Below are 14,070 nucleotides of genomic sequence, written 5' to 3' on the forward strand. Positions count from 1 at the left end.
ACATGGCAAGAGAAAGGACAGTCATGTGGACAGTTGTGGAGCTAGCAAGCCAGCTTAGCCACGACAAAAGAAGCACCTGCTCCTGTCGCCACACAGGGAAAGACATTCTCTCTCCAACAGACCAGCAACTAGAATGGTGCTGAAGAGGAACCGGATATCCCCTAGAGATGGAAGAAAGAGGTCAAAGGTTGTTGGTTTAACCACCACAGGGGGTGCTAGACCCCCATCTGATAGTGTGCAGAGAGCTTGCACAACTGATGAAGTGTGCAGCATAAATTCCAAGACCCCTCCCCCTTAGCACTAACATTCTCACAGGGTTCTATCTTCACACCCACACATGGATTTAAATTGCTTGCTCTATGATAAGACCCTTCAGTTGGTTAGAGAGTGGAGGAGGGGCAGGTGTTTAAAGTGTGAACTTTAACCGAAAAAAAACATTTTTCCTTCTTTTAAGTTTCCCACTGAACTCAGGAGGAACTGGAGGGAATGAATGGATGGACCAATACATAAATACAATATCCAATATGTTACAGAGACAACAGAGTCTAATAGTCTACCATTATTTTTGGGGGCCTGTCAGAGCCCTCCTGCTCAGTTGGGATTCCAGTTCAATCAGAACCAAGACTGAAATACACCTATTTTACATTCCCTCTCAATTTAGTCTGGTCACCATGGTGACAGTCTTCAACTGGGGCCATTTATCAGGGCTCCTTCCAAACACCTGCAATTGTGGGCCTCAAGTCCAGCCATTAGGTGTTGCCACTGTATGAAACTGGCGCTCATTATCACCTCTAGGGCTGTGAGTGCTGCATCCGCAGCTTCCCCAGTCTATTTGGGGAATAGAAAATCTGAGCCAAGAACTGAACCTAAGGGCCATGCTGCCACTAATGCACCAGGCTGGCCCTCAGCACTGTCATTCTAACAAGAACAAACTCATGCACTGGCTGACGCCATTGAGGAGTTAAAAATTGTGTTTTCTGTGTAGTATGCACCAATTTCCTGACTGTCCAGGCTGGTGGACTGCAGTGGAGATGCACTGGGCCCCAGAGGAGGAAGAGAGAATGGCTGTATCTGGGACAACTCCCCACAGGCTCAAGCAATCCTGGAGGTTTCAGACTCTGATACCTCCCCTTCCAACCTCTGGCATGCAATAGGATCATCCAGGTAGCTATTTAGGGAAGGAGAAAAGTCAGAACATATTTTCAATTGTGATGTTTAACTGTTGGCTGGTTGACAGCGTTCAGGCTCACATCTCCCTTTCATGAAAGAAAAAGAAGATGGAAAAAGTCTACCACCACCACCACAGAAAAGCCCATTAGAATAAATTCCCAAGTTAAGTTTCAGAAGTTCTAATTTTCCTTCTCATTCTTGATCTGTTTAACTACTCTACATGCAACCCCATTATCCCCCTGAAAAAACATTTTCTGTTTGATAAAATAATCCACACAAGGCAACTCACATTCATAGCAGCAATGTCATTTTCATAGGATTCCCTGATCTTCTTCATGATCTCCTCTTCAGCCTTAGCACAAGCTTCAATACTGCCTTTAACTGTAATAGTCCGTTCTGGGTTATAGAGTGTCAGGTCCTGCAGCCTACAGCCAAATAAAAGAACAGATATAATTAGGAAATTGTAGACCGCAAGTTTACTTACCTATAAACAAGGTTCTGTATAGACAGCAGGATGATGTGGGTGATGTCATCCAATGATGCGGACAGGAACCCAGCTAAGAGTGCATGCTGCCTCATGGTCCCATAGCCTTTTCCTGACTTCTCACTAAAGCTTAAGTTCAACTCTCCAAAGAGGAGTGGGAATTAAGAATGGCTAATTCACCCTGCTGTATACAGAGAACCTTGTTTACAGGTAAGCAAACTTACTTTTTCCATTGACAAGCAGGCATGAATTAGCTATTATGCATGGCGAATCTCAAGTTGAGGTTTGTACAGTCAAAGCACTTAAGATAACACAGCCCCACCAGTGAAGTGTGGGCTACTGAGTGAACAGGCTACTCAGAACTGTTTGTCCAAAGTTACTGTCTCTTCAGGACATGCTGACTTGATAGCAGTAGGATGTGAAGGTGTGAACAGACTACCAAGAAACAGTTTTGTAAATGTCCTCCATAGAAGTGGCCCTGAGATGAGCTACTACAGTCGCCATGGCTCTCACTCGATAAGCCTTGACAGACTTAACATATAAGCTGGCCAGCGCATAACAGTGTGCTAGCCAACTGGACAGAGTTTTTTTTGGCAACTGCTTGTCCCAATTTATTGGGAACAAAGTACATAAGTTGAGAAGTTTGAAGATGAGATACTCAAAAGGAGGTTCCATAAGTTGATGTAGGACTACACTAAGTAAACCCCCAGTGCATTGGGACCTAACAGTAGATTTGGGAATGCCGCAGCCCTTTCATGAATTTTGATACCAAAAGGTGGAGAGAGGTTGGAGTCCCTTCCACCTGATGACACACCACAATGACATTGAGATTAACATTGTCTGAAGAGGTGCTAAGGCCTGAGGCAGGATAGATACTGAAACAAGTCCTTCCAGCCACAGGAGTCGTCGTCCAGCCAACTGGGCCTTCACCAAGAAAGAATCACTTCCGGTTTTCTGGTAAAAATCAAAACATCCTCCATCTTTTGGGAAAGATAAGAAGAAAACTACTGCATGCTCAACAGCTACGCCATGAGGGCCAGTGATGGCAGAGTCTTTTATGTGTGTGATGAGTGCAAGACATTCCCAATGAAAGCAGAAACTGAACTGACAGATTAGATGTAAATACCACAGATTGGGTCTACAAGGATTATCCTCACCTTGTCCCGAACAATTTTGTGAATGGTCCTCATGATCAGAAGAAACAGCGGGTACACAGAGTAGACCTACGCTCCAGTTTAAAACAAAAGCATTGCATAGAGCAGATCTCTGACCTATCCATTTTCTTCTGCAGGGCCAGAATTTGGGGTAGGCAAGCTGGGCCCTGCAAAACAAAATGGAAAGGTCTAAATGAGCTGGGGAGGGCCCTGGACAATTCCAACAGCACCCATCCCGTGGTGGCATGGCTGCAGAAAATCCCACATCGCCACGGCTGAAGAGTCCAGGGAACAAGGGAGGACCACTGCTGAAGTGGTCCAGCAATGTTTTCTGGATTCCTTAAGGTAGATCACCTGTAGATGGGCATTGTAATGTCCTGCCTATGACCAGATTTGGAAGGACTCCTGGCTGAAGTCATAAGAGCCCATATCTCCCTGTTTATGTAGAACATGGCCACCTGATTGTCATTCCAGATCAAGATTCTTTTTCCTATAGGGTAAGAGAAAGCCCTCAGGCCATAGTGGATGGTTCGTAGATGATTTTCCAGAGGACCATGATCTTTGGGTCAATGTAGCATTAGTCTGTGCCTCCTCCTCTTGGTGATGGTGACTATAGACACAGTCACTTGATGCAGTGGATGATGCAATAAGAGGCCTACCTTTAGAACTTTGAGTCATCCATCACTAAAGGGATGTTCTCATCCTAGGGTCGCAGAGATTTAATGGGAAATAGGTGAAGAAAGTCACTACCATTGGTTATGAAGACCCTGCATGTGAAGGCGAGTCAGAGGAACTGCATGCACTGCAACAGTCATATATCCAAGGAAGTCCATGAAGACCCCTTAGATTCTTTTGAGAAACACTTTTTCCTGAAGTGAGTCTATTCAGGCTCATATGAACTGAATTCTTTGAGACAGAACTGGAAAAGTTGACCTGGAAACTCAGGGACTGTAGAAGTCGTATGGTTTTTGAGGGTCTCCATAACTGACAGAGATGAACCCATCACCTGCCCCAATAACATAATATATATGCCCAAATTCTCCCCTCTGCACCCTCCCCCCTCTCCTGCATCCATATCCTCTTGCTCCAATTAATGTTAAATGTATGCTCAAACATTCCCCCGCACCTTCTTGAATAATGTACTATCCTTAACCATGTGTTACAAAGTACGCCACCTAAATCAAGTTATCCATAATCTGTTATGTTTCCCCCTCCAAGTTACCGCTCCCTGTTCTTTGTACAATGTTTCAAGTTCTATGTAAACTGATATGATGTACCCACGAATACCGGTATAAAAAAAGCCCTTAAATAAAATAAATAAAAATAATCACCAGCCAAGTATCCAGGTATGGGAACAAGCAGACTCCCTGCCAATGAAGCCATGCTGACACTATTGCAAGGCATTTTATGAATACCCTCAGAGCAGCAGAGAGGCTGAAGGAAAGTATCTTGCACTGGTAGGGTGTCCTTCACCACAAACCTGAGGAGTCTCCAATGTTGGGGGGTAGGGGTGTGAATAGAGATGTGTACATAAGCATCCTTTAAATCCAGAGCACAAATCCAATTCCTTGGTCCAATGAAAGGGATAATCATCTAAAGCAGCTCATTTTGAACCCCTCCTGCACCAACTTGTTCAGTCTCTGCAAATCTAGTACAGGTCTTAGATTTCCTGACTTTTTGGGGGAACAGGAAATAACAAAATAGAATTTCTGGCCACACTCCTGAGGGGGGACTGGTTCAACCGCCTTCTGCTGAAGAAGCAACTCCACTTCTAGTTGTAGTTGTGCAAACTGAGAAGAGTCAGAGCCGAAAACTGAAGTCCACTGAGTTGGAGGAGGGTGAGAGAAGCATAAGCGGTAGCTACACTTCACAATTTTCAGGTCTTTGGTGTTACAGCCATTCCAGGAGGAAGAACTGAACCCTTCCCCAGTGGATGTAGGGAGGCAGATCTGCAAATCCTCAAAAACTGATCCCAGACTTTGGCTGCATCTGTTGAGCTTTTGGTTGATGCCTTTCCCTCTGTTGACTTCGGGTGGGAAGCTGCTGTTGAAGACTAAGGTGGCTCAATGAGGCTGCAAAGAGCAGAAGGAGCACCTTTGAAAGAAGGGATACTTGTAGGGAAAATACTGGGGTCAGGCCAAGGCCGGTTGTTTCCCCACCACTGGTGAAAGCGATTGCAAGGTGTATTGATCTTTAAATTGGAGCCATTGCCTATATTCTGCTTAACATGATCATGCACATCTTCTCATAGGTCATTACATTAGCTCACAGCCATGCAGCAAGCCATCAAGCTCCTAAAGAAACTGCCAAAGAGTTGGCAACAGTGTCAAAACCTTTGTAAGAGAACAGATGAGTCGCATCTCATATTCCTCAATTGCTCAGCAGAAATCCACCTGGTCTGAGTATCTTGAATCCATCCGAGGCTTTAGCTTTTGCACACATTTGTGCAGATACTGCACCATATAGAGTTGGTAGGGCACTCAGGATGGGCCCTTGGAAATTCTCCATCTCCTCTCTCCAAATGTGTTCAACACCTTTAGGTCCTTCCCAGGCAGCATGTCTGAGTGATGAGTGCACTTAGCACATTTCAGCTCCGACTCCACTACAAGTGGCGAGGGAGTTGGACAAGCTCAATATATGTTTGGACCCTGCATTTTGAATTGTTTCCAGGCCACTAGTATCCATGATATCTATGTGCAACATCCTCACCTAAAGCGCCTGCAAAAGCTTGTGAACCAGGATAACCACAGATTCTTCTGGAGATTGAAGAAACAGAAGCCTAAGGACATCTGTTCTCAGGTCCTTTTTTTTCCTGACACTGATAGGCAGTGTCTTTGCCAGCTTATCTAAGAACTTGGAATAAATAAAAGAGATCCTCTTGAGTAGAAGTATGCTGAGGCAATTTTAGGTATGTAATCTAAAGGAATCTCTGTAGAATCTTCCTCCTCTTCCAGTCATGGTGATGGTGGGGGGAGGGGGGGTGTCGCTAAACCAAGAACCTGAAAAGAATGAGGGTGACTGAGAAGACTTCTGCTGTTTTGAGCTGGAATATCTGTTAAGAACTCAGAATGCACAGCATCTACCTTAAACCCTCTCTCATTTGTGAGGGGACTCCCCTGCATGAGAAGAATCCACCATCTCATAGTGCAGACTTACTCTTAGTTCTGTAAGTTCTTGTGGAGAGACCTGCACCATTTTGGGACCTTGGGCGACCCTGTGGGAAAAACTCCATCTTGGACAGGAAGGTGTCTAAATTTTCCTCTCTGGTCTCTACAGCTTAAGGAGGTTAAAAAAAAAAAACCCTTAGCTACTTCTGACAGCTGAGCCCCCATGGGCAGTGGAGTTGAAGAGATCTTCAGAAACCCACATCAGTTCATCACTAATAAGGGCAGTCTGTACAGCTGTAGAGAAACTCTGTGCCATGGTAGCTATAATGCTATGGCAGCAGGGCTCCTCCCATCATGACCCAACCTCAGCTTGGGCTTATGCACCAAAGCGCACAGCTCTGAATCAACTGAATGCACCTTGGCATGCTATGTTGAGTGGTACAACTGTACCTTAGAAAGCAAGATCTGTACAGAGAACATGGATGGCACTCTGGTTGACCTGGATTCCAGGTATAACAAATGATTCAGCGCTATGACAGTGCAATTCCTTTCATGACATGGATAAGGCTATCTTCTGCTTTGGTGCAGACTCTCTTTGGCTATAAGGCAAACAGCCCCAAAAGAGGGTCCCTCACATTGCTTGGGTGCACTTCTTGGTGCATCATCCAGCATGACAGGCTTTTGCACCATGCTGAACCCTGACTTGAGGTGGATCTGGGAATCAGCGCCACGATTAGGGGAGGGAGCCTTCCTAAGCATTTTGGATTGAGATGGCAAGTATTCCCACCTCGGCTTCCTGCATAAAGAGCCTGACATTGCCTAGCTTCTGCACATGGAGCAGCTCCACTGTTCAGCCTCATGCAGAGACTAGGGGCTCTCAACCGCTGGCAGGAACTCCATCTTCCAGGCACGATGTTGCTCCGTCTAATGGGACATCCAACCACAGCTGTAACAATTGGAGACGCCATGGTCTGGGCCAGGCAGTGATAGTAGATAGCCCAAGTATCCAAAAAGGACATTCAGTGCCCACAGATACAGGTCTTGACTGAGCACAGGCTTTATGTCCTTCTCCATGTTCAACTTAAAAAAAAATAAAAAATTAAGAACTCAAAAGTTCTGTTTGAAGGGCTGCCCAGGTAGCAGCAAAATACAGAAAAGCAACAGAGTAGTAAAGCACAAGGCCAAAGGCTAAAAAAAATATCCCAAAGACACTGAGGGGTGGCATAAGTGCACAGGAACTCTAGCACATGCTCAGTTAAGTCTTTACTGAGCTCTGAGAGCTGGGTCCTTGTTGACACCGTTGGATGTTGTCACCCACACATAATGGCTAATTCATCCTGCTTGTTGTTGAAATTTTAGGTCAGTGGTGATTTTCTGCCAGGTTGCTGACCAGGATGGAGTTTGTACAGAGGGTGGCTATTAAAATGGTCCGTGGTCTTCATTTCTAAAGCATATGAGGATAGACTTAAAGATCTAAATATGTAAACCACCCTAGAGGAGAGGCAAGATAGGGAAGATATGATAGAGACATTCAAATATCTCAAAGGTTTCTATGGACAGCAGGGGAGCCTTTTTCAATGGACAGGATGCTCTAGAACAAAGGGTCATGAGATGAGGTTGAAAGGGGTAGGGACTCATGAAACATTTCTTTACAGAGGGTGGTGGATGTGTGGAACAGCCTCCCACTGGAAGTATCTGAATTCAAGAAAGCATGGGATAAATACAGGGGATCTCTCTAAGGAAGTGATGAGAATTATAATGCTAAATGAATTGAATGGACAGGCAGACTGGATGGGCCATATGTTTCTTTTCTGTTGTCATGTTTCTAGGTTGTCAGTTTGCTTCCCTTTCCCCCATTGAGGCTGGGGGAAAGGGAAGCACTTTTTAATAAAAAATAAACTACCACCCTAAATGCAGTGGTAACACATAAATGGAAGAGAACACTTACGGAGAAATTGTGATTTTAGTGTCCGTGTCCTGTTCAATTTTCTTTAGGTTCCTTCCTTCTTTGCCAATAAGTCGGCCAACAAAGTTGTTGTGTGCTAAAATCTTCAAGGGGATTTCTTCTGTGCTGTAAAGAGAAGTGTAGAATAATGTTAGAAAACAAAGTGCTGCCAAAGCTCATTAATTGGCAGTAGGTAAAAGACTGAAACCCATACTAAGTCCTCTTAAGAAGAAAGCAGGAGAATGAAGTAATAAACACATAGAAAATAAGTTTACATTTGCATTTTTTCTTGACCACCAAAAGCAGAACACAGCAAAAGCAGGTATTCTTACACATGCCTTTTTCCATCCTGCTTTACCTAAATTAGAGCTCTGCTATCAAAAGGGTTCTTTAAGTTGCTTACACCAAGCAAAATCATTAACTGCCCCTTTCTGAATTCCTGAAGCGAAGTGTCTACAGTCAAAGTCTTTTTCCATGTGATCATTCCCACCTCAATGAATCCAAGAAAAGTGGAAGTACTGGGTTTTTTTTGGTTTTTTTTTTTAATCTTTATCACAATTGTTCACAGGTGGGATACTGAGGCATGTAAAGTGAGACCTCTGTATAAGCAGAAGAATGGTCTCTGTGAAGATGATTGAATTAAGTGTGGATCTTTCTATTGCCCTATTACAAAAGGGCAATTTATGTACTGTACAAGCTGGCAATGCTGCATTACTTAAGTACAATTTTACTTTTCCTCTAACAGAAAGCTTTCCTTGTAAACAAAACAGGAAGTTGCAAACCCTCAAATTTCTACTTTTCTCTGACAAAACAAGTAACTGGAAGAGCTCTAATGGCAAATGAACATAACACTTTGGCATTTCTAAGGTGGAATTCCATTTACTGAAATGGATCTTAGCTGCAAATTATATCCGATATCGCAGAGCTTCCTGTACAACAGCCTCTGTTCTGCTTTACTTAGGAAGAGTTTACAGATGGCCACCCCACACGTTAAAAAAAAATAAAATAAAAAAGGTTTTGAGTTTTCTGGAAAAGGTTCACGTAAGATTCAAAGGTGGGAAGTACTGCCACACTCAAAAGGACAAAGAGGACTTTAGGGTAGGGGAATAACTGGAGAACAGATTTGTCACAAGTCTTTCTGAGACTTGTGGTGACCTCATGACATCTAGAACAAATCTCAAGGTGACCACACTACTAATGAAGTTGTGAAGGAAGAATAGATATTCACACTGGCCAGGCATTGCCAGGACAACAGAAGTAGAGTGGCTACCCGGCGCACAGAGGCCCATGGAACAGAATCATCTAAATTATGGAATAGCTAGAAGTAACCAAAGATCTAGAAACTAGACTGAGAAGAGACTCGAACTGGAAGGTCCTAGGCCTTGATAGTGTGGCCAACACTTTTGGCTCAAACATTTAAACAACTTTCCATCAAGATGTGGCAAGCTGCAAAAATTAGTTGATCAGAGCGCCACAAGACCGCAAAAGCTAATAAAATTAACACCTCTTCCAAAGGGCAACCCCAAGTAACGTTCCCCAAAACTACAGATCAATAACTTGTTTAACTACAATTTTCAAGCTGTTTTCTCACAATAAACACAGATAGAATATATGATCACAGACCAATACCATCATGGCAACAGAAGGGCAACAAAAAAAAAAAAGGAGTACATATAAGTGAAGACAAGTTGATGCTGAATAAAGCCACAGCTGCAAGAAAAACTGAAGCCTCAGCGTATCATGGATTGACTATTTTAAAAAAAAAGCTTTTGATAGCATCCCACACTCTTTGGATAATAAATTGCCTTGTAACATACATCAAGTTGTCCATTTTCATGGTGTACACACCATCCCAAACATCAAGCTCCAGCAAAGAGTATTTCAGTTTCAGGGGAATTCTTTTGTCTTGTATTGAGTCCACAGAGTTCTCTTAACCACTTGGGCCATGGATTTAGCTTTACCCTTAGTGATATTAAATGAACAGATGACTTGAAGCTTCACAGCTCCTGTGATTGTCACTTACAGCTCGATCCAGTATCGTCCGCTCGAGGATTGCCCGTCTGTAACGTGCTCGTAGCGCACAATTCGGGCGCGCAAGGCAGTTCGGCGATACAGTGTCCAGTTTCACGCGTCCGTATCGCTTCTGAAAACAGACGCATAACCCTTTCCGCACCCGGCATGTAAATGAACGAAAAAGCTGTATAATGAAGGAATTAGCTATTCCCCTGCGATACTGTAACGGGCGCTGATATTATCTCCTCCGTAACCCGCTGTTCTGCCGCGGCCTTAACCTGCTAGTTTACCGCCTCCCCCTAGTAGGAGTTAGTGTAGTGTAGGGTAAAAACATTGCTTACCCGCCCTGGTCCCGTCCGGTCTCCTGCAGCCCCGTCCGGACCGGACGGGGCTGCAGGAGACCGGACGGGACCAGGGCAAAAAAAAACAAACGAAAAAGTAGCAAGGCTCGGGCCTGCTATGGTAAGTGTAAAAAGTGTAAAAAACAAAAAACCTGTGTGTTATATAAAAAAATAAAACAATTTTAAATACCTGTCGGAGGGCCGTGGGTCCAGGCGGCCGGTGGGCGGCGGGCAGCCATCAGCGGCATCCGGTAGTCCCTTCTCCCTTCCTCCCTCCCTCCCCTGCCTGGATGAGCGCCAAAATCGCACGGGCGGGTCGGCAGCGGGGGGGGGGGGGGGGGGGGCGGCAGCAGGATCCGGGAGCGGCGGGTAGGCAGCAGCGGGGTCCGGGGGGTCCGGGGCAGCGGCAGCGGGGGGGGGGGGGCGGCAGCGGGGGGGCGGCAGCAGGATCCGGGAGCGGCGGGTAGGCAGCAGCGGGGTCCGGGGGTGGCAGCGAGATCCGGGGAGCCAGCAGCGGCAGCATGTTCGATTGCGCAGGCAGGTAGGTGGCAAAGTAAAGATGGCCGCCTGCACGGGAAAATCGTGCAATTGGCCGCTGAAGACGTGACGTCACGACGTTTGGCGTCACGGGGTGTGACGTCACGTCTTCAGCGGCCAATTGCACGATTTTCCCGTGCTGGCGGCCATCTTTACTTTGCCACCTACCTGCCTGCTCGATCGAACATGCTGCCGCTGCTGGCTCCCCGGATCTCGCTGCCACCCCCGGACCCCGCTGCTGCCTACCCGCCGCTCCCGGATCCTGCTGCCGCCCCCCTGCTGCTGCCCCCCCCCCCCCCGCTGCCCCTGCCCCCCCGGCCCCCGCTGCCGCCTACCCGCCGCTCCCGGATCCTGCTGCCGCCCCCCCCCCCCGCTGCCGACCCGCCCGTGCGATTTTGGCGCTCATCCAGGCAGGGGAGGGAGGGAGGAAGGGAGAAGGGACTACCGGATGCCGCTGATGGCTGCCCGCCGCCCACCGGCCGCCTGGACCCACGGCCCTCCGACAGGTATTTAAAATTGTTTTATTTTTTTATATAACACACAGGTTTTTTGTTTTTTACACTTTTTAAACTTTTTTACACTTCCTGGTGCCTGTCATTTGAAATGTCATTTGAAATGACAGGTACCAGCGCACCCAGGTTACTGTATAGGCGCTGTTACAGCGCCTATACAGTAAAATGGGTTGCGCGGGCATAACCCTTCCCTAACGCTTCACAGCCGCGGCATGCATTTGCATGCGATTAGAGGAGAGTATCGGGGAGTTAGTGAAGAGAACTGTGCGTGCGGGGAGGAAGGGTGCGCCTGACACTACCTCACTGTTTTTACCGCGGCCTTACTGGATCGAGCCGTTAGTGAACAACTTCGAATAATAAAGAGCGTCTCAGATGACATCAGGATGTCACTTATCCTGGACAAATGTGCTAAGATGACCTTCCTTAAAGAAAAGTTAAGCAAAATTGAAAACATCTTTCTGACTGAAGCCTAATAAAGAAACTTAAGCAGGAATATATAGATCAGCAGCAGGAATATATACATCTTATAGATGTATGCACTTTAAATTATCATGGTATACAATTACCTTATCTTTGTTTCTTTGCCATTGTATAATAAAGCTTGCAGCAATAACCATCTTTCAAATCATTTAAAACATTAGTGCTGTTACTTACTCCATTTTAGGGTTCTCCGACAGATATATATTAGTACTTTCATCTACTCCTAGATGAAAGTGCTACAATCCAGCACAAATCACAGAGAAAAAGATCAGCAAAGTGTACTTACAGGAAACAGATATGGAAAAGTGCTATAAATAAGATACAAGCCAGCAACTTGCAAACCCTGCACTTTCATAGAGCTTTGGCATTGTAGAATGCCCAGAAAGATTTTGAGCAACAAAAGAAAAAAAAGAAAACTCCTCCATATGCAGAGACAACATACCATAAGCTGAAGACAGCATGAGCATCGTAGCAAGACTGCAACTATCCCTAGACCAGGCCAATTCCAGTCCTCCAGAGCCACAAACAGGCCAGGTTTTCAGGATATCCATAATGAATATGTATGAGCTAGATCTGCACACAATGGAGGTAGTGCATTCAAATCAATCTCATGTTTATTTATTGCGGATTTCCTGAAAACCAGGTCTGTTTGTGACTTGAGGACCCAAGTTGGCTACGCCTGCCCTAGGCTTTCACACATTTAACTTAACTCTTTTCTATACCGACATTCATGATACAAATCATATCATATTGGTTCACAAGGAACAGGGGGGTTGTAACAATAATATTGAAGAGGAAGAAAAGTTACAATAAAACAAAGTTATGTGAACTTGGAAGCAGAAATGTGCCGGAGACAGAGGAATAACGTTGTAAACTTAACAAGGCTATACAGGAAGTGCACTGGGTCAGAAATAAGGCACTCTAAATATATATATAGAACTTATATACAATCAAGAAACTGGCTAACAATGCGAGGCTGTGACAGTACTGGGGGGAGGATTAGCAGGGGGTGAGGGGGGACTTTCTAGGATCAAGGAGTTAGGAGGGGGGAAGGGGTAGGGGGAAAGGGCTATGGGAAGGCTTGTTGGAACAGCCAGGTCTTGAGTTTTTTCCTAAAGGTCACCAGGCAGGGTTCCTGTCTGAAGTCTGGAGGCATGGTAATCCAGATGGCTGGCCCTGCTGTTGAGAAGGCTTGTTCTCTGGTGGATGTACGAGTGGTGGATTTGGTGGTGGGGGCATGCAGGGTTCCTTTATAAGCCTCTCTTATAGGTCTTGTAGAAGCGTGCAGTCTTAGCGGGATATGAAGGTCGAGTGAGTGCTGATTGTGTATGGTCTTGTGAATAATGGTAAGGGACTTATGTAGGATTCTGAAGCTTATGGGGAGCCTGTGTAGATTCCCGAGGATGGGTGTGATGTGATCTCCTCGATTGGTGTTTGTCAGAATTCTGGAGCATCTGAAGGGGTTTGGTGGTAGAGGCGGCGAGACCCAATAGGAGGGCGTTGCAGTAGTCTATCTTGGAAAATAGAGTGGCCTGGAGGACCGTCCTGAAGTCATGTAAATGGAGTGGTTTAAGTCTTTTTGGAATTTGTAATTTGTAGAAACAATCCTTGGTTGTATTGTTGATTAATTTCTTTAAGTTCAGACGGTTATCTAGTATCACTCCGAGGTCTCTTACTTGGGTGACCATGGTGGTGGAAGGGGTTGGCAGTGAAAATTCAATGTGATCAGGGGAGATGAGGAGTTCGGTCTTGGCTGAGTTGAGGACTAGATTTAGGCTGGTGAGGAGGAGGTTAATAGAGTGGAAGCAGCTTTCCCAGAACTTGAGTGTTTTGAGTAAGGATTCTGTTATAGGGATCAGAATCTGCACGTCATCGGCATACAGGAAATGCTTTAGTTTTAGGTTAGATTGCAGCTGGCAGAGAGTGGGAGAAAGTGAAGAGCCTTGAGGTATTCCTAGGGATGATTTGATGCTGGAGGATTCTTTGTTGTTTATTTAGACTTTATAGAGTCTATTGCTGAGGAATGACTCAAACCATCTGAGGACGGTTCCAGAAATACCAATGTCTGATAGATGATTTAGTAGGATAGAGTGATTCACTGTATCGAATGCGGCAGAGATGTCAGAAGTATTAGTAGGAAGGAGTGTCCTTTATCTAGGCCCATAATAAGGTAATCTGTGAGTGAGATAAGCAGGGATTCGATATTTAGAGATTTGCAGAAACCATATTGAGTTGGATAGAGAATTTTATAATTGTCTAGGTGGTCATAGAGTTGGGTATTGACCAGTCTTCTCCATGAGTTTGGCAATAAAAGGCAGATTGGAGAT

General features: G+C 45.4%; 1 protein-coding gene across 4 annotated transcripts in view; it reads right to left on the reverse strand.

Annotated features, from left to right (window-relative positions):
- IGF2BP3 (insulin like growth factor 2 mRNA binding protein 3) overlaps positions 1-14,070 on the reverse strand; it is a 355,866-nt gene that overhangs the window by 65,260 nt on the left and 276,536 nt on the right. For all 4 annotated transcript variants that reach the window (XM_029589081.1, XM_029589083.1, XM_029589084.1 and 1 more), the window contains exons 8-9: positions 7,864-7,986; positions 1,460-1,595 (exon numbers count right to left, since the gene is read on the reverse strand). In XM_029589081.1, the coding sequence (XP_029444941.1) occupies positions 1,460-1,595; positions 7,864-7,986 (259 nt within the window). The remainder of the gene's footprint in view (positions 1-1,459; positions 1,596-7,863; positions 7,987-14,070) is intronic.

This window comes from Rhinatrema bivittatum, chromosome 2 (genome assembly GCF_901001135.1).
Source record: "Rhinatrema bivittatum chromosome 2, aRhiBiv1.1, whole genome shotgun sequence".
NCBI lineage: Eukaryota > Metazoa > Chordata > Amphibia > Gymnophiona > Rhinatrematidae > Rhinatrema > Rhinatrema bivittatum.